Below are 21,672 nucleotides of genomic sequence, written 5' to 3' on the forward strand. Positions count from 1 at the left end.
GGGGTTTCCGTACAGCTGGGTATTCCGGACACTTCATTTTTAATCCACTACTGAAGGATGGAATAGAAACCAATCAGGCTATGGTTTAAGTACCTAAGTACCCTACTTGTGTACTATAAAATACTAAAGTTTTGTTTCGATAGCTTTAAGTATTGCTGAGATATATCACAATTTGCTTGAACGTGTAGAATATTTTTGTGTAAAAACTTTCACTACACATGTTAACAGAAGATTGAGGGCACCGTTCATAATTCTAAGCAACCATAGGCAGTACAAATGATCAGTCACACTATTCAATGAACAGATATCTGATTTAGAGATAGTACAATGGAATCCAGCCCATCTACCGGCAAAGTGTTAACTGGGACGCGCAATCAACCCAACCAGCAGCCCGGAGAAGCCCCAAGCAAGGATCCACGGGGCCACACTACTCAATTATGCTGTTTCAGTGTTAAGGCAAGGACTGATACAGATTTCCAGGTAGTAGATCAAACGTCGCATCTTCGAAAGTGCTGCAAGACACTCACATGGCCCAAGCAAGGCTGGAAGCAGTTTTGAAGTAGCCATACAAACAGAATGCTATTAGTCTCTGCAGGGCCATGACACTCAATACAGTGTAGCATTTCCCATAACAATGGCAGGTACGCCTTTTTTAGTGGTGTCCAAAAACACCAGCCACATAAATTTTTGGCATTTTCTCAAATTGCAAATTTAAACTGTTCTTTCTCCTAGCACCCTATCCCACAATTTATACCACCGATAGCCTAGTTCATTAGCTACAATTCGGTACTAAGCATTTTATAATCCGTTTTTCTTCAAGGAGAAATAAACAAATTTCTAATGCGAATGCAAACTTTGTCCGGAAACGCCCGCTCCTACCTTAGTCAAGGAACCACGTTGTTACAAAAGAATCATCTCCTTAAGCTTGTTATGACTCTCACCCTTTTAGATGACGATATATGGGTTTCATCATTGCAGCGGTATTATGGAAGTTTCCGATGGCACCAATGCGTAGCAGGTAATCTAAGATGGTGGCGAGGGGTCCGTCACGGGCTGGAATCCCGTACAAGTCATTTGGAATCCCTCGGAATCTCGCACAAAATCTGGAATCTTGCCTTGGAATCTGGAATCTTTTGGTTGATTAAAGTCCGTGAATTTCCGAATAATTCCGGATATTCTAATAGCGTGCAACTCGTGATATGCAGCTCGAGATGCGGCTATAAGCTTGTTGGCCTGTTATAGCTTGCCTTGAGCTGTTAATTTCACTTCGCTTTAAACTTACTGTGTCTATATAGGTGTTTAAGAGCTTTTATGGATTCAACCTCGGATTCAACCTCGGATTCAACAGAGCACGAGTGTAGAGTCCGAGGTAGAGTCGAACTGCTGAATAGTCGAGTCTCAAGTTTTTCCAAGTCTGTAGTTGTGTCTCCGATTAACAGCAAACCACAAGGCAAATCCAGAGCCTATCCCAGGTACAGCGAAGTCTACAATGAGTAGCTAATGAAGTTTAGGCTCGAGTTTAGGTGCTCGTTTAGGTGCGAGTTGAACACGAAGTTGAGCAGCATTGTCTGAGCTCGCCGGCATTCAAGGAGAGTGTCCGAGGCACTGATCGTCTATCCAAGAGAGTAGCTCGAGGTAGCTGTTACCTTTCCACGCATTGCTGTTGGGCTAGCGTGTCATTAATTTTGTTTGAGTTCATAGTTCTGAATCAGTGTCAGACCATGCAGTGGTAAGATTTTATTATGATAGCCATGTAGCTATATATTTAGCTATATATTATTTTTATTTGTAGTGCTTCTGACTCGGATGTTGTTGAACCTGAATTGTTAAGATTGATGAAAAACAAATTACCTGAATATGTACAGAATTGTTTTCTTGCATCAGGATTTGACTCGGAGGAAGCTATTGTTTTCATGGATGCTGATTCTGTTGCAACAATGGAAATTTTCGTGGAAAAACGGCTTTCACATGATCCGAGCATGCACAATAAGTTCTTACTTAGTAGTTCTGGCTCGTTTGAATTTCCTCCTGGTCACAAAGCCTTGATCTTGAGGTTTATTAAACAAGTGAGAGAGAATTATAATACCAAGCATTCCCAAATTTTCAACCACCAAGTAAAATCCAATACTCCATCAACTGACCAGGGTACAGCTACAGCTTCAACTAAAAGACCACAGAGTAGCAGGGATGTAGAAGGTGGTCATCGGTTCAAGAAAATAAAGACGAATTCAGGCATCATAAGCCTTTCAGCCTCAGAACATACAACTCAGTGTGATAGTAAGGTATACAGGCACGTAAAGAGCCAAATAAATGAATGGGTTGACAAGCAGGCCAAAGTAAGTGAGCTATTTAAAGGCCTAAGTGAAGAACATTACAGTATTTGTCTTGCAAAGAAGGAGCTGGAATAGGTGTTTATTGTCATCTTTGCAACAAAGAAATTAAATTGCAGCCTTCATCAAAGAAAGATAACTTCAGAATTTCAAACTGGACAAAACACATTAAGCCTTGTTTTCCCTTGAATTTTAACAATGGGCAAACAAAACTTGCTTTCAAATCCACTGCTAAACCAACTAGTACAGCGCCATCTTCTGAAACCAATAGTTCACAGGAGACATTTCAATTTAAGAATGTTAAAGACAAGACAGTAGCTGCTTCTACCAGTGCGACTTCAAAATGGTCACGAGAAGAATGTGCCAAGCGACAGCTTCTTAAAGCTACTGATGATCCCTGCCAATCACATGTCACAGATTATTTTCAAATACTGAATAATATTGAGAAGTTACTACAAACCAACACACAACTATCTGATTTGATTCAGCAGTACAGCAAGAACCTTGACAAAGACAAAGTTCAGTCACCATCTGCTGTTAATCTCAATATGTCATTTACACCTATACTAAAACAACTGATTTGGAATGCAGAAAAGAACTCAGAAAGTCTTCCACACAAATGAAGACATCCAGAAATTCTGAAAAAGTTTGTAACAGCACTGTTAATTTATGCTGGACCACTTTCATATGAATTTATTCAAAGTAATATGCCTGAGGCGTTACCATCCCTTCGTACAGTGCAAAGATCCATTTCATCTCAATACAACTCATTTACTGAAGGATTTTTCAATTTTGATGGATTGTTATCCCATATTGAAAATCACAAGACATCTAAAGCAATATCAATTGGTGAAGATGCCACTCATGTAATAACTAGGATTGATTATGATTGTGAAACTGACAGATGCGTGGGGTTCGTTCTTCCTTTGGACAGCAATGGTCTTCCATTGGTGGATTCATTTTTGGCTGTTTCATACAAAGTTATTGAATAAATGTTTCACTCTGCCCCAAAAGCGAAATATGCATATGTTTACATGGCCCAGCCATTGTCTTTAAATGCTCCACCATTTTGCTTAGCCTGCATTGGCAGTGACAACAAATTCAATGCACAGCATGTGCTGTTACGGTGGAAATACATTTATGAAGAATGCACTAGAAGAGATATTCTGCTGTTAAGTTTTGGTGGGGATGGTGATTCACGTGTTATGTCAGCCATGAAGCAATCTGTATCACTACTGAACTTAAAGGAACCATTGTTGAATGACAATCCTTCATCTCCATCTGTTCCAAGAATACCATCCACTTGGAAGGAGTGGTTTCAAATGCACCCAAGGTCAACAATATCCTATGTGCAAGATGTTGTACACATTGGCGTTAAATTAAAGTCAAGGCTTCTGAAACCTTCTATTCGTCTTCCAATGGGTCCAAACTTTTGTGCAAGTGGAAATCATTTACAGATGATTAGAATGGCCTATGGCAAAGATGAACACAACTTGAGAGAGCGTGATGTAAACCACAAAGATAAGCAGAATTTTGATGCAGTTTTGCACATAATGAATTCGTGCCATTTGCTTAATGATATTCCTGAAGCCAGAGCCACTTTTGTGTATGTCAAGATGATGAAATGTACGGTGGACAGTTACCTTGATAAAAGCCTTAGTCCCCTGGAAAGGATAGAAAAGGCTTGGTATGCTAATTTCTTTGCAAGATATTGGAAAGAATGGATATCTTTAAGTGACCAGTATACCTTAAAGCAAAACTACCTCACCAGTAATGCATACCTTTGCATAGAGCTCAATGCACATTCCTTAGTTACTTTTCTGATGAATGCTCGTGACAACGCAGAGAAAGAGGATGTTGTCTTTTTACCATGGTTGCTTGGATCGCAGTCATGTGAGAATTTTTTGGAGTGCTCGCAGCATGAGTACTGCGTTCTCATCAGTATTGAATTTCAGTATCTTGGGTTTGCTTCGTAGATTGCACCGTTTAAACATCCAAGCAGTACTGCAAGCAGATGCTGAGCAGTCTGGCATTAAGTTTCCTCGAATGGAGAAAAATCTTAAAAAGCATGGTATGGAGTCATATGTTATTCCATCACTAGCTGACATCAAGAACAGAGATATTGTTGGAGCAATTGAAAGTGCACTGAATAAGGCAAAGGATACTTTGAGCAGTCTTGAGATGGACACACTTTTAAAGAAGCACTCAAAATGGGACAACATAAAATGCAGCATAGAAAATTGTGATATGGATACAGACGACGAAGATGATGGTGAAGATCAACAAGTTGGCACTGTGGAACTTGCAGAAGTAGTATCTGAAATTGTTAAAGAGGTCTGTGAAGATGATCCTGTGCAAGTAGAAAAAGACATTCAGTCTATTAGCACCTCAGGAATTGCTGACTCTGGGATCTCTGATAAGCATGTAAAACTAAGTAAATGCCTTGCTCCAGTACGTCTTAACTCTAAGCTTCTTTGCTATGCTTTTACTGATACCTGTAGTAAACCGAGCAGGAAAACTTTTTCGCCATTTATTGAGATATCTTTAAAGGATCGCACATTTTCTATCCGAAAAACAACTGCCATATGGCTACTACAAGAAAACGAACGAGTTTCATCTGACCGGTTGTTTCGTGTTAGGGAGAAGTAACCATATTCAAGCACATCATTATCATCTTCCCCAGCATCATTTACTGTCCCTTCAGTGTCTGAAAAGGCTTGCATAGGAGATTTGTGTGTTTTCAAGTTTGGTCTTGAGTGGAAATTGGGTCGTATTCTTCAGCTTTCCAGACATAATACAGAGACAAAAAAGTATGATAAACCTTGTAATGATCAATCTGTTGAAGTAACCAAACATATTGGAGTGCTGTGCTCATGGTATCAACTTTCACCAGGTTCTGAAAGTACGTTTGAGTTGTCGAAGAACGGTACTATGGATTATCATTCTTTGGAAAGTTATGTATGTACCTTACCAGAGAGTTGTATAATGAAAGATGTTACAAATTCTGATGACACCCTCACATTCAACCATATTACAAAGCCAGCAAAACAGTCTTCTTTGACAGCAAAACAAATTTTCATCACAGAAGACTACACGAAATCTTTGTTATCTATAGTAGAAACTTCACTTCAATCAAGTGTCCAGCAAAACAGTGTGCCACAAAGAAGCACCTCAACATCTACAACTGGTGCAATTGTGATACCTGACAATGCTGAAAATGACAGTCAAGCTGAATCTGTAAAAGATCTTTGGACCAGATGTGGAGGGATATTGCTTGGTAGAAGGGAATTACAAAGACTTCTAAATGATAAAGAACTGTCTGACTTGCACATTAATGCCTTCCAAAACCTTGTCAAGACACAATTTCAGTCAATCGGTGGATTACAAAGCACATTATTCCAACAGAAGCAGCTACCACTACAGAATAAGCAGCAAAAGAATTTGCAAATAATCCACATTACCATCAATGCAGCAATCAAACATTGGGCTGTCTTGGAGATGAACAATGATAGCATGATTTGTTTGTATGATTCAGCCTACACTTCAGTTGTTGGAAATGGCAAAAATATTATTGCCCAGTTGCTAAACACAAATGATGATAGCTTTACAGTGAATATAATGGATGTTGGGAAGCAAGTTGGTGCTGCAGACTGTGGACTTTATGCTATTGCTACATTGACATGTTTAGCACATGACAAGGATCCTTGTAGCATTGTGTTTAAAAAAGAAGAATTACGGCCACACTTACAGCAAATTCTAGAGACTGGCCAGCTAAAAGAATTTCCCTCCTCACAGCGTCGCAAGCGTAGATCCAGAATTTTAAGCACAGAAGTGTGTGAAGTGCATTGCATATGTCGAATGCCGGATGATGGTCCCAAAATGGTATGTTGTGACACATGTAACAAATGGTTTCATGCTGCTTGTGTGGAATACAATGATCAGATTAAATCGTGGTACTGTGTTGAATGCAGCAAGGAGGAGAAATCTAGCTAGTACACATCATACTTCTGAGCTATGTTAATGATTAGATTGTGACACGTTTTGTTATTGTAGATTATACTTAAGTTCTTATAATTAAGGCAGTTGCTATTCGCACGGTCACGTGTGAATAGCATAGAGCTATTCGCACGGTCACGTGCAAATAGCACGGAGCTATATTCGTACATGACCGTGCGAATAGCACAGAGCCTCGCTCAGAGCTATTCGCACGGTTACTAAGAGAAGACAGATGCAGTTGGCATGTGTGTACACATAGATCCTTTACTATGGCATACATCTTCGGGGTGTGCACGTGCATGCGGGAAGTGTAATGGATAGATCATACGTCACCAAATTTTGGTCGTGTGAGTCCAAGGATACACCATGCATGCACACGCATTAATGCGTTTTCTCTGCTATGGACTGCTAGCTGTTGGTTGTGCACTTACATATTATAGCCATCGTTGTAAAACATGCAAGCATGTGTTAGACCCAACTGCATGGATGGTAAAATGTACGCAGTCATGAAGTTCATAATCAGTTATGAGTTTTACAAACTGATATGATAATATTAATAAGTAGAGATTTACAAAATAGCACACATTGTAAAGTAGCAGATTAATTAGATAAAAATAATCCAATAGGAGTCATGCAGTCTGAGTCAAAAACATTGCCAAATGCATCCTCGCATCCCTTCTAGTTACAAAACCACATTTTTCCAACAGCATTCATTCACTTGCCCTCTTCCAAAGTGATGCGAACGCAAGAGTGATGCCATCCTACAGCAAACAAAGAAATTTATCATTAGCATACAAGCATAGACAAGGCTGAATTTTACCTTAATTCCATCACATACATCACTTTCATTGTTTCTCCAGTAGAACAAGTAGCATCCCCTTGTTTAGTTATTGAACTGTGGCTAGGGGGTCTACAACTCCGAGGAATCATGACAATGGACAGAATTCAATTCCAAAATTGAAAAAATTTTCTGTAATACCCGACAAGCAAGAGTCAGCACCAGGATTCACTGGGTATTAATTGTCAAATCACCGACAATGTCAAAACAATTCAGCCTATGTGATAACAAAAGTGGCACACACCAGGGGTGAATCCATGCAGACTTTCGGAAAGGGGATCAAATTGGCATGCTACATTGTTTGGTTTGGTAAGGTGAGACCACTGAAAAAAGGCCACAGCCTGCTGACAATATAGCTGCCCACCCTACCATGTAACTATGCATTTATCACTGCCTGAAAAAGAAGCTCGCTACACACTGTTCTAATACTATGACAGCTTTATTAGAATGACTGCTCTATTAGAGTATCTTGATCTTTATTATGATTAAAGTACCTGGTAAAGGCAGAGCCTGTATACCAGAAGGCCTTATAAAGGCCTAAGATGTTTATATCACCTGCACTAAGTATGTTTGAAAAGTTAGAGAAAGAATAAAAATCCATGACTGGATCGTGGTATACTACCTTGGTATACTCTCGATCTTGGTATACTCCCTGCTTAAATGCAGTCCGAACATTTTCCTCAGTGTGCACAAACAAAATCTATTTTTCTATACCTCAAATCTTCATTGTATACCTTCGATGGTGCACATTTCGCTGCTGAATCTATTGCCGGATTTTGAGCATGTTGATCATTGAACGTTTAATTGGACGAATTCCGTTCTTTCAAAGGCAGAGACTGTCTCTTTAACTAGATCATCGTAACTCTTGAACTCGTCTCCTATACAAAACATCGGGCATGTGACGAAAGACCACAGAGAAACGTCCAGAAAGAAAAATCCCGCTCAAAGCCACGTGTAGTTTTCGGAGATGAATGAACCGTGTACTATCCGTAAAATAATAACATCACGTGACTGCCGTGCGAATAGCACGAAGCTATTAGTACGTGACCGTGCGAATAGCCACTCCGTATAATTAATTGTACAAAAATCATGATAAATTGTATACAGGGTTTTTAACACTTCTGAATGAAAGTCGTAGAGCGGCCCAGTTGCGCATGCATGCGTCTGTACTGTCACTGGACGTTCTAGGAGTGAAATAACCTGTGTTACCATTTGAAATCCCTATCATGGTAGTTTTCATAGCAAGACGTATAATAGCGTTGTTATTTATAGGCAATTACCGGTAATAGATAGCTAACTAATACCACAAGTAGTAGATAGTATACACACGCAAGAGCAATCGCACTAGCTACGACTTTCGTTCAAGAAGCGTCAAAACCCCTCGCAAAACCCTGTAAAGCAGCTTTCTAGATCATCCTCGTGTTCTACCTTGCCTTCTACAGTATGACTGAGCTTTTCTAGCTGACTGCTAGCCTCGCTGCAAGCTTTGTTGTAACTGGATTTCAGTTATTTAAATATTCTTGGAATCTGGAATCTTTGGTTGGAATCCGGAATCTTGCCTGAAATTTCGTGGGATTCGGAATCTCGTACAGGATTTTAAGGTCGTGGCGGCGGACCCCTCGGATGGTGGCCTAAGCGTTGCGACATTATTCACCACACAAAAAGGACACAGCCGTCTGAGCGGCACCATAGGAGACCGTACGAAACACAACACATAGACCAACCTGAAAATATTCCAATCACACAGAGAAGTAATGGGACCATCCACTGGATCATTTTTTGGACGATACTGTACTGCGCCAACAATGCGCAGAGTTTCACAGCAAGGCCAGCAGAAACCTGACCAAAACCAAATCACGAGACCTATAATTTATGTAAACGAAGTTGTTACAGATCCGACCCTCTGGATCCGACCAGTCGGACACAGATTTTAAGCGCCTGACTAGAAGTCCGACCAGTCGGACACAAACTTTAAGCGCATCGCTAGAAGTCCGACTAGTTACGTGATCTTTGTTTCTTAATCGTTTTTACTTACTCTGAGGGGAATTTCAGATTTCTAACAAGGCGTACGTGAGAAAGGAAATCAAATAATAGGATATGAGGTATGGAAGTAACCTTGTCAGTAGATAGGTGTGCAGATCTGCACGTGTTTCACTTGTCTGTTCCTGGGTGCATTGTAGCTAGTACTGTGAACAGAAGTCGATCTTCACAGATGTACAGTTAACTTGGCTTGGCTACAGTATCAGAGATCCTTGTAGTGTGTAGAGGATGCATGGTTGTATCAATATTTATTGTGAGTTCTTCAAATTGTTCTAAGCAGCAGTGTTGTATAAATCATAGATGCTTTTTGTCAATCATTGAGTAGGAGTATGGTACAGTTTAAATCCCATGCACACTAGCCTTGACACAACCCATCTAGGTATGTAGCGTTAGGCCAGGCAAACTTGATTGCTTGTTTCTCATCCACCAAAGTTCAGATTTTCATGTGGGCGGTAGGTCATTATTCATTATAGAGATGCAACAATATATCGATATATCGCGTATCGTTTTAAGACAATATCGCTGTATCGATACAAAGTCAAACCGTATCGTGATATATCGACATATCGTGGCTTGTTAACATGGCTGACGATCAAATTATTGTACATTGTGGTTACACTGCGTAGTATGTAATGCTTCTCAAAGAAAAATTAGCTCACTTGTTTCTCTTTAAAAAGCAAAAAGACAATATAGACCATTGCTTAGACTCTACTTTGTATCGCACAATATATCGCTGTATCGTGATACACCAGAGGCAATATATCGATACGTCTACACACTGTATCGTTGCATCTCTAATTCATTACTAAAGAAGTACTCTAAATCAAGCTGTCTGTTATCATCATACGTTAGCTGAAGCCTGTTAAGTAACTATTACTTACATTTTACTACCATTTCTGAGGTGCAAGTGAAATTTGCTGTGCTGTAAAAGGATAGCCAGCCTTCTTAGCATCAAAATAAGTGTACACGTGATTGATAACAGCAGTAATGAAATTAGAAGCGGTGGAATAAAAAAGGGATGCAGGTAGGGATGAGAAACAATCAAGTTTGCCTGGCCTTAGGTAAAGAAATAAGTTCTCAACTACCAGCCACCTGTGTAAGCCTGCATCCCGGCCTGTGTTTAAGGTTTCTATCACTGAATGAGTAGTGATAAGTCGTTTAGCAATAGACAAGTCATACATTGTTGTGCCATGCTAGTCTTGTTACAGATTAAGCACATGGTATTATATTATATAATATAAATACTGCATGCTTATGACATGATGATTGTGGGATTACAACTATAACAACTATACCAGATCAGAGGAGGCTGGACACGCATTATGCGCCGCTAAAACAAATTACACAAAATCCCTTTTTTAGAGGAGGTTAATACATCGCGATCTCAGAATAACTCACTCAGCCATTTCATGTTTCATTAATAAAATATGTACGTGAAGGCTGGTGAAGTAGTGTACACCAAACTGCAACTTATGAATTTCACCCGGAATTCAAGCACTGACAAAGTACATTGCCTTGAAGCTTACACAAAGGATGATCTGAATATCTAACGATCCCCAGTGATCCCTACCATTTTTCAGTTTTGTATTGCGACTATTGACAATCACATGAAATACCAAATCAAAGAATGCAATTAAAGTACAGCTCACGTGAACGCATCCAACCTCCTCTGATACCAGATCTCCTACTATTGATAGTGATCTTAAGTCACCCAAGGCTATCTATAGTGTTAGTAACCAAGCCTTGAAGTATTTATTGGGTCATTCCATGTCAAATCAACAAGGAATTTAGGGTCACCTCTCGGATTTTGACAAAACGTGGTGTGTTTGTAGTACCTGTGGTGCTTATCACTCATGCAAATTTTTAGCTCCATACATTCCATAGTTTCTGATTTATGACCACAAATATTTTGAATATTTCATGAAAATTTGGTCCATCTCTAGTTATAAAATTGACTGCAACTTTGTTCTGTGTAAATATTTTTAAACACAATTTTCACTGATGGAAGACTGTTGATTAACCTTTCCAGTGATCCCTAAATTATGGGATATCTACTTAATTATGGTTCAAAAGTACTTCATTGAAAACTGTAATCCTTTATATTTTGAAAAATGCTGCTTGAAATTTTTCAAATTCTTTTGTGAATAATGATTGGGTCATAGTCTATGTTTGATAAAAATTTTGTGGTGGGACCACAATGGGCTCAAGAGATATAATGAATTATGATGTGGTATGCGGTGGAATTTGCAGGCTATTATTGTTGTATTGGAGTGTATACCTCCAATAACCACTCACAACAAGGGTATGCCAAGTTTGTCTTACAGAGTGAAGGTGTCTAGGTACATTGCAACCTGTATTAGTGACCACCTGTATTGAAAGGCCACCTATATGCTGCAGTTAAATTATACTTCTTTAATGTATAGCACAAAAGCATCAACCCTTTCTAGCAAATCCAAAAATGGTCCTTATTAGACAGGTTGACTATAAATTATAGATCTGACCACCATGTGTCCCTAAACATCATGTAAATGTTGTACCATCTCTTCACAAGTACCTTCTTTATTAAGTTGAATTCCACTGTAGTGGATTTAGCCATATTTAAGTTCCGTATGTGGCTGCATAGATACATACAACAGGACTCCTCAGAAGGGATATCTGGATACCTTGATAACCAGGATGCCTGTTTATACATTGTACTCCCACTCTAGCGGTGCACATACATTAGGACCAAGATACTTCTGTAGCTTTTGTAATATGAGCACTTTATTATGGTCCTAACAATGGAGGGGTTTTACCATATATGTACATGCATTAATTGTACCTCAATGTGTGAAATTAATTACTACATTACTTTACATTCACGACCACTTTGAAGATCAAGTCATAAATTCATACACATACTCGCGTAGGAAGTAAAGATGTTGACCACCTATTTACCATTTACCTGTACTGATCTTCAAAAACGTGAACACAAAATACTTTGAAAAACCATTAATTTTAGTAATTACAGTACTATAAATCACGCATTGAGGTGCAAGCAAGTGTTAATAAAAACTGTTAGTACAAGTAATGCATCTACTATATACAGTGTAACTCTTCTATTCCCTGGACCATTGATAAAGTGTTCATTTTTGAGAAACCACGGACTTGTCTTGGGTCCAAAATGTATGTACAATTATAAAGTGAGATCATGAGGCTATCAAGGTACCCAGATATCCTTTTTGAGGAGGTCTGTTGTACCTATGCAGCCATGTACATAACTTGAATAGTGTAGAGTGGGGATATGTATGTAAGTGCACTACGGCAAGATTTTAACTGAAGAGATGGTACAACATTAATGTGTTTATGGACGCATGATGATCTCATTTATAGTCAACCTGTCTAATAAGGACCATTTTTGGATTTGCTAGAAAAGATTGATGCTTTGGTGCTATACAATGAGATCCAATTAAAGTATAAATTAGCTGCAGCTTATAGATGGTCTTTCAATACAGGTGGTCATTAATACAGGTTCCAATGTACCTAGACACCTTCACTCTGTAAGACAAACTTGGCATACCCTTGTTGTGAGTGGTTATTGGAGGTGTACACTCCAATACAGCAATAATAGCCTGCAAATTCCTCCGCATACCACAACATAATTCATTATATCTCTTGAGCCCATTGTGGTCCCACCACAAAAATTTTATCAAACATAGACTATGACCCAACCATTACTCACAAAAGAATTTGAAAAATTTCAAGCAGCATTTTTCAAAATATAAAGGATTAAAATTTTCAATGAAGTACTTTTGAACCATAATTAAGTAGATATCCCATAATTTATGGATCACTGGAAAGGTCAATCAACAGTCTTCCATCAGTGAAAAATGTGTTTAAAAATATTTACACAGTACAAAGTTGCAGTTGATTTTGTAACCAGAGATGGACCAAATTTTCATGAAATATTCAAAATATTTGTGGTCATAAATCAGAAACTATGGAATGTATGGAGCTAAAAATTTGCATGAGTGATAAGCACCACAGGTACTACAAACACACCAAGTTTCGTCAAAATCCGAGAGGTGACCCTAAATTCCTTGTTGATTTGACATGGAATGACCCTATTATAACCTTTCAGTTATGTAAATAATGAGGTCATGAAGTACATCTTAGCTATATGTTAGGGACCTACTTGACATGGTCACTATAATGAGGTGGTCTCATTAATAAGACCATGAAGTACACATGTTTGAGACCAACTAGAAGTGATCAGGTAGTCATATAAAAAGAGGTGGCTGCTTATTGAGGTTTTTCTGTAAGCTAGACAATTTTACACAATATTTCATTTGATGCTACCAATCCAATAGAAATCTGTGGTGAGGTTACTGAATAGCTGGTAACCTGTGATCTCGCCCATGGTTGTATACTACATTCATCAAACGAAAGTCAGCAACGCCAAAACAATTTTACGGTCAGCTTACTTTCTGGACTGTTTAAGACAGCTGTCATTAGCATTGATACATCACTGTCATGGTGTGGCAATGACACAGTTAACTGAAGGGTAACACTCAATGCTAGGCACAGTTTTCACTTGTTAGCTTACTTTTTAGACAAGACAAACATAATTGGGTAGCTACTTGATACACTAATGTCACAGTGTGGCACTAACATGGGTCTCAATACTAGTAGCCACAATTTGCCACTTCCTTTTGTACTTTCTTCACTTGCTTTGCCTAGGTATTGGTGACTAGCATGTAACCTTTTAAGAGGTAGGATGCAGTAAAATAACTATACAACAGACTGGTATACTTTGAAGTTATGAAAAATCTTTGTAGATACTGCTAAAGCTCTGTGTGAACAGTAACCCAGAAAAAAAGCTTAAAGGAATGCTGGCTGAACTGTCACAGCCAGTGTAAGCTAGATATGCTGCTGGATATAATTCTTGGTTGTTTTGTGCATATGTCTACTTGTGTTCAGTGAAATATAGTAAAGTTATGTACATCCTTTCTTTCAAGGTAAAAACTATCCAGTGTCAAGTTACAGCTACCACAACCAGTTAAAGAGTATAAGGAATTCTGAAAACAACAAAAAGTGTGCAGCTATTTAAAAATGTTGCACAAAATTAACTTAACATCTCAATGACAGTAGTGATGAGAAGTGAAGAGGAGCCAGATTTGAACCACCATGTTTGAAGCAGTATGATACACAATCCCAATTGATGAGCTTCAAAAACAGCAAAGACAAGAAACAAAGTATGTGAAACCACTCCACATAAATTTTCTATTCGAATAGTTGTTGTGAAGAAAACAACTGATTGTTTGATTATACTTTAACCATGAAAAAGCAGTAAAGTAAAGCCTGAGAGCTATTTCTATCTCTTTTAAAAATGAATTTTCCAGTGTGATTATGCCACCTTGTTCACATTCTTCAAGCTTCAAAGTTGGTTTCGTCCTTCAATGGTGTGTTTATGAATCAAATTGTGTCATGCGACGAAATAGACAAATTCAAAATAATCATTTCAGCACTAATGTGTAGTATCACTGTTTGATTCTTAACCAGGGATGGGATCTTTGATGTACAGTTATTTGTACAAAAATTACTTACACGCACTGCAACATTACAGGGTTTTAGTATAATATACTGTAAATATAATGATAGGGCTGGATACCAGGTTATGGTGTACTTTGAACATAATGACACCAAGACGAAGATCCAGTACAACAACTACATATAAATAATACATCATTTGTCAATCTTCTTCGGCAAATCAACTCTCACGACACATAGCTGTGGTAGACAAGACGTTATCTAGCTTTGGACCATGATGTTGCCTGTATTAGTTACATGTACAAGTTGTAATGCAGTTTACATGCTTACTATTGTATTTTATGTAGTACTTGTCCAGAATGAATGTCTACATAGCCCTGGAACAGTCAGGATAACCAAATAAACGTAAATCTTGATAGTGCTAAGAAACGACTAAAAGACAAACAAAAATGCAAAGTTATACAAACATACAGCTTCAGTGACAAATATTAGATGTTTTCCAGTTTGTTGTACAGATTCAAACTAAATAAATAAAAGCACTGTTTGGAGTTGTAGTGTTTGGAGGGTTGTGTGTGCTACCAGTAGAAGGTTAAGCATAGTTAAAAGCAACTCTATGGTTTCATAGTAGCTTGACAGATAAGTTATCCGTCCTTAACAGCCATCAAATGGATGTGTGTGTACTGTGTGAACCTTATTACTACTTCAAGTATTTACATAGCTAATGATGTGTACTTTCTTGGTGGCCACTTCAACTTAATTGTTTACAGGCAATATCTCAAACACAACATTGGTAGGTCAGCAAATAAATTAAAATATTTGTATAGCAATCAGTCTAAAAACAGTACAAAACTACAAAATACAAACAATTGTGGTCTTGATGAAATGGCACAAGCTTGTTTGCAGCCTAGTGTGTTATGAGAAAACATTTGAGAAATATCAATTTCTACTTAGAGACTAATGAATGAAATTCACACCAAATACATGCTACATACCTGTATAGCTGGGTGAACAGGTGCTCATGGTGTCGCTCTAGCTAGTTAAGCACTTTCACTTTCAATGAAGTAGGCTCACCTCTTGAGTTCTGATCTTGTAAACCCAAGTCCAGTCACTGCATGTCCATTTCACTAGCATTAAGTAAAAGGTTCAAGGCCAGTATTTCACGACTTTGTCTCAATCCCCACCGTTTTCCTGCTTATAATCATGTGATTGCACCTCTATTAAATTTTATTGCCTAACATTTATAGTTGTACCACAATCAAGTTACCCTGGGGGCACACCCGGGGATATCCCCTGGAAAGAAATGACACAGCAACTTTGTGTAAGTTAGATGTTTATTTGTGGTCTCACGTGCCAGACAGTTGGTGTGGTTTATTTTTTGCCCCACACAAACCATCTGTCATGCGAGACTAGTCTGTTCAAGAGTGTTGTGTATGACACTAGCTATCTTCCTTGGCTCGTTGCATTGCTGCAGACTTCAGTTTAGACACTAGATGACTAACAGTGATGATCCGTGAGAATTAGAAAGCTTAACTGAAAAACCGTGAGCTTAGAGCTACTGCTTGTGAGACCTTGAGCTTGATAGTGAAATCGTGAGACTCACAGTAAGTCCATGAGGGTTGGCAGGGCTGGACTAGTATGCATGGGATTTAAACTGTACCATACCCCTAGTTATAATTATTATCAATTTTTGTCAAATGACAAGGGGCTGGGCCTGTAAATGTGCTCCCCACAAGTACATACAAACAACAGAACAAAAGATACAAGAACAATTCACTAATGCGAAAGCAATACAAGTAAACAGAAAAGATACTAGGACAATATAAGTAATACAAGTAAACAGAAAGGTATTAGGACAATACACTAATACCAGGAGCTCATTACGGCGCTTATGGGCTCCTGCTAATACAAAGCAAAACAAGAAATACGAAACAACGGTTAAAAAGAAATCATTTGAGGGCAGCATGGAATGGATTGATATTGGTTATCTGTAAGGCAAGTGCAGGTATGTTGTTCCACAGAAAAGGTGAATTATGCACCTATCAATGTAATCCCCGACTACCACTAATACAGGTTGAGGTGGGAATTTACATCACTGAAAATTACAATTCTTCACCTACTGGGGAAGTACTGGAGATGCAAACCCTGGACTTGCAAACCCCGGGATTTGAACGGTCATGTGGCGTTGCTCTAGCGATGAGTTAGTACGAGTGGATTCTAGTATGAATATAGTAGTTAGCACCCCAGACACCCCTTCCAAATTGAAAGCACACACTTTTGCTGCCTGAGTGAATTTCTTTAGTGAAGAAAAATCCCCACTACGTCGGGGAAATTTAGCAATCAATTCCCCCACCATCCCCAACCTTTCCCCACCCTCAGCCCGTATCAGCGGTAGTTGGGCATTACATTGATAGGATAATTAATGAAAAAAGAGTAACGATAAGGATTGATGGTGGATGTTGAGATATACTCAAAAAGCAGTCTATCCACACAACACTTAGTCTGGCCATAGATAATAGACACCCCCTGGTGTCTATTATCTATGGTCTGGCGTAGCCAGACCCTTTAAAAAATAAAAGGTCTGGTCTGCGTAGCATCGGGCACTCGTGCACAATTACGAGAATCCTGTAAAACCAATCAGATTGCAGCATTGATAATTAACGCATAATTCGCACGAAATTGTTTCATGAGTCCAACAATTCTGAACATGACTACCTCCCGTGGTAATATCGATACGTGCTCTAATGCAGCAGCCAATTTTTAGGGGGTACGCCAGCTTGAAACAGGAGCAGGCAACAGTTATTAATCAGTTTCTCTTTGGGAAAGATGTATTTGCTGTTCTGCCTACTGGATTTGGAAAAACACTGTGCTATGCGTGTTTGCCACTTGTTTTTGATGCTGTCCTTGGCACTGATCGCTCTATAGTAGTGGTGATTAGCCCTCTGGTATCCATTATGAAAGATCAGGTTAGACAATTGCATGGCAGGAAATGTGATAATACGTTTTAATTACTAGACCGACACTTTTAACAAGAGAGGCTTAGCTGCAGCTTTTGTCAGTGGAGACCAAAACAGTGAAGTTGTACTTACAGGAGTAAAAGCTGGAGCTTATAAACTAGTTTTCTTCACTCCAGAGATGTTGCTGTTAAATAAGCACTGGCATTGTTTGCTCAAGTCGGACGTTTATGCTTCAAATATATGTGCCTTAGTTATCGATGAGGCACATACTGTCAAGAAATGGTAAGAGACTTTTGTGTTGCACAGACAATCCCACCACCATAATAAATTATTTCTACTGTCCCGATCCCTCAAGTAATAGTCATGTGTCAAATAGTGCCAATAGTGAAGTGATATAAATAGGCTGTAGGACCAGGTGTCGTACAGACCTTCAGCACTTGTGCTGTAAAGCCTTAATAAATAAAATAAAGATGGTGGATATTTACATAGTGTAAAAATACACTAAACAATACATAAGGTAAATTTTGAAGCATAATTACATTGTGTTTTGTCTTTATTGCACATAAGGGAGATAGTTTTAGGAAAGTAATGCAAAGGATTGTTGAAGTACGGAGCTTGATACCACCATCAGTGCACATGATGTGCTTAACAGCAACAAAGTCACTTCGAGAAGAGGTTATTGCTATTTTAGGAATGAAAAGTCCTGAAGTCATTGCGGTGTCACCATCCAAACTGAACATAACTTTTATGATCAAAAAGTTTGACAATATACAAGAAGCATTCTCACCTTTGGTCAGTGGATTGTTGAAGCAGAGAGGAGAGTTTCCACGTACCATCATTTATTGCCAACGTTTACCTGAGTGTGGCCGTATTTATCGACATTTGCGATATTGCCTTGGCAAGCAGTTTACTGAACCAGTGGATGCTCCAGATTTGCCTGAATTCAGGCTTGTGGATATGTTCCATAGTTCAGTGGATGTTGAAATAAAGGAGCACATTTTAAAGTCATTCACAAAGCCCTCACATCTGAGAGTTGTTATTGCTACTGTGGCATTCGGGATGGGTATTGATTGTAATGATGTTCACCAAGTGTTTCACGTTGGCCCACCTGAAGATATAGAATGCTACATTCAGGAAACTGGTCGGGCAGGCCGAGATGGTGACAAGTCACTTGCACTTTTAATGCTCATCAAAGAGATTAGAATGATCCACATTGATCCAAGCATGCGAAATTACATTACAAGCAGTACTTGCAGAAGGGACTGTCTTTTTCAAAATTTTGAAGGATACAACCCCATTAAAAGCACTCCTTGTCTGTGCTGTGATGTATGCAGTTTAGGCCAATGTGAAGAACTCCAACAATTTAGTATTTAAATATATACTCTGATGTGAATTTAGTCAACTCTTATTAAATAATATAAATTTCTGTAATAGTTTTGTAGTTCGTTTTTGTTTTACGTTTACTTAAACTGTTTTAATGATTTTCAAGGATAGTGGAACTAACCCTTCACACAGCGTATATTAAAGCCAGCATAATAAATACCCACAAACATCAAATTTTTGAAAAATCTATTAAAATTTGAAGCAAATAGCCTGACATAGCCAACCCTTCTAAAAAAATGGTCAGCTATGCCACAGCCAGAGTAAAAGTTTAAGCACTAAAACAGTTGTTATATTAAATGAGGTTGGTTATTTTTCTTATAGTAACGACTTGTAAGATGATCTGTAACCCAAGAAAGTATCTCCGAGACTGGCTTCATATGTACAACACAGACAGGTTTGTCAAATGAAGGATGTTTCCGTCCCTGTATAACTTCAAATACTTTGTGCTCCTGTAACTCTTTGATTATTCCTTCTTGTGCTCAGGCACACCATGAGCCCCACTCAACGAACTAACTTTATTACTCTCATCAAACCTTGACAGTATTTCATTCATCACACCCAGTGCTTTGCTACGTCTGACAATACTTTCAGCGCTTTTGTTTGAGCCCAGCCCTTGTATGGTTCCCTTTAAAACTTTATTCAGGTGCTCCAGGTGTTGATCAGAAGGTATATTCCTTCCTTTTACACCAGCAGTGTTGATAAATCTGTACCATATCAACTGCTGGGCCATTCTAGGTGGCAAATCAAAGTAATACTGACAAAGTAAGTTCAGGCTTTCATTTGCATAGTTACGACGTCCAGCATTGATGAAAAGTGGCAGGAGGTAAAGGTAGTATAAGAGCACTCTACTGCCATCACCCTCCTTTATTGCATCTCTGAATAGCATGTACATACAGCCTATGCTCATCAGGTAGTTTGTGTAATCATGTACACGATCGCCACTTGAAGAAACTGCTGAGTTAAAGAAATGGTTGATGTATTTCTCCACAACACTTTTGCTCAACTGCTCCAACAAAGATTTTCGTTCAGTATCAATTTGTGTCCATGTATTTTCTGAGCAAGGAATGATGTCTTCGGATGGTTGACTATCCAGTGTTGCCATTCCAAATGTTTTCAATGCAGCACTCAATATGTGTCCTGTAATTGTTATGTTCAGAAAATCATTACAGGCATTGAAGCAGTGTTTTGGCAATTTCCCAACATTCTGCTGGTTGATTAGGTTTCGCATTTGATAAAGAGTGCAGTGCTCTCCAGCAGAATCAGTATCATAAAAATATTTCCAAATAACCTAAGAAAACAAAAAAGGTAAAAAATAATAATTATACATGACCAATAACCTCAACCAGGATGACTTCCGTGTGCCAGTCCTCTTTTACAGGAATGAGTCCATCAAATCTCTTGGATGAAGTCACAGAGTTGGACTTTGCCTCTTGGGCACCTCTCACATGAGCAGCCGTCAATTGGTCACCACCAAACAACAGCGAGTGGAGCCTAGAAACTGGCTGTGAAACACTCTTTCCATTCCCAACATCCACTTCACGTTCATGTTCCACCACTGGCACAAACTGGTGAACATGGGACAATATCTTGATCATCTCATCCCCTTTGTTTTCATTGAAAAGCAGTACACCTAATGGGGTCTACAACAAAACCTTCTAATTTGTTTAACAAAAAAAGTGCACAATATGCTTACCACTTCAGACTTTTTACTCATGTCTTCATAGTATGGATGGTCAATGTGCCAGGAAACAACATCAGAAAAGGCGAAATGAAAATAAGGCATGTGTGACACTATGATCCGAGACACCAGAACAGCAAGATGATTAGTCAGCTGGTCATCACATTCTTTGGTTGGCAAGAGAAACTTCGCCATTTTGTCTGCACTATTCAAACAAGTGTCAGCCTTTTCACTAGAATAGTCACTAAAGTCAGTTCGATCACGCACAGCCATATAATGAAAATAGTGGACAGACTGATCTTTAGGGCTATCACTGCGACTGTACCGAGCCTTAACTGAGAAGTCAATGTTATCTCCCACCAACTTGTAAGTCGTAATAACAGGAGATTCAAAACTGGTTGGTATAATATTTTCAGCTGGCGTTGTTGAGACAGAACCGCTGGAATCTGTAAATGTTGAGGTGATTCAGCTGGCAGTTGATGAGACGGAACTGCTGGAATCTGTAAACGTTGAGGTGATTCAAATGGTAGTTGATGAGACGGAACCGCTGGAATCTGTAAACGTTGAGGTGATTCAGCTGGCAGTTGATGAGACAGAATCACTGGAATCTGTAAATGTTGAGGTGATTCAGCTACAGGGCAGGCAATTGCAGTTACCCAATCTTCAAGATTACTTTGTCTGTTCGATGGTGTTAATGGAGAAAAACATGGGGCAACAAGGCTGGGAGATTCTGAGCATGATGAGCTTTCAGTCGACCACTCAGAACTTTCTGAATCTGGGTATTCAGACTCTTCTTCATTTTCAGAATCAGTCAATCACCTTCTGACATCAATGGTGAAACTGGTGGAGAGCTAAAGGATGACTCTGAATGAGTTAACGATTCATTAAAATTATCTGAGTCGGGATATTCCATCTCAACACATG

At 38.9% G+C, this 21,672-nt stretch overlaps 2 protein-coding genes and 1 long non-coding RNA gene across 3 annotated transcripts; 1 reads left to right on the plus strand and 2 right to left on the minus strand.

The window, feature by feature from the left end:
* Positions 1-6,866: 6,866 nt before the first annotated feature.
* On the minus strand, positions 6,867-7,787 carry LOC136255394 (uncharacterized). Its single transcript, XR_010700867.1, has 2 exons — positions 7,147-7,787; positions 6,867-7,087 (listed from the first exon to the last, which is right to left on the minus strand). It is a non-coding gene; the product is annotated as an uncharacterized lncRNA (long non-coding RNA).
* Positions 7,788-18,275: 10,488 nt separating this feature from the next.
* LOC136256572 (ATP-dependent DNA helicase RecQ-like) lies at positions 18,276-19,061 on the plus strand. Its single transcript, XM_066049550.1, has one exon. It carries the CDS (start codon positions 18,276-18,278, stop codon positions 19,059-19,061), a length of 786 nt encoding a protein of 261 aa, XP_065905622.1.
* A 472-nt stretch (positions 19,062-19,533) lies between these two features.
* LOC136256573 (uncharacterized) lies at positions 19,534-21,239 on the minus strand. The gene is made up of 3 exons (XM_066049551.1): positions 20,764-21,239; positions 20,408-20,710; positions 19,534-20,358 (listed from the first exon to the last, which is right to left on the minus strand). Exons 1-3 carry the CDS (start codon positions 21,019-21,021, stop codon positions 19,534-19,536), a joined length of 1,386 nt encoding a protein of 461 aa, XP_065905623.1. The 5' UTR covers positions 21,022-21,239.
* Positions 21,240-21,672: the final 433 nt, after the last annotated feature.

Source organism: Dysidea avara, chromosome 5, assembly GCF_963678975.1.
Source record: "Dysidea avara chromosome 5, odDysAvar1.4, whole genome shotgun sequence".
NCBI lineage: Eukaryota > Metazoa > Porifera > Demospongiae > Dictyoceratida > Dysideidae > Dysidea > Dysidea avara.

Excerpts from the sequence above, each read along its gene's own strand:
- LOC136256572 (XM_066049550.1), top strand. The coding sequence starts at position 18,276 with ATGCAAAGGATTGTTGAAGTACGGAGCTTGATACCACCATCAGTGCAC.
- LOC136256573 (XM_066049551.1), bottom strand. The coding sequence starts at position 21,021 with ATGGCTGTGCGTGATCGAACTGACTTTAGTGACTATTCTAGTGAAAAG. Across the intron at positions 20,711-20,763 it reads TGAGTAAAAAGTCTGAAGTG|ACCCCATTAGGTGTACTGCT; the intron begins GTAAGCATATTG and ends GTTTTGTTGTAG. Across the intron at positions 20,359-20,407 it reads CGGAAGTCATCCTGGTTGAG|GTTATTTGGAAATATTTTTA; the intron begins GTTATTGGTCAT and ends TTGTTTTCTTAG.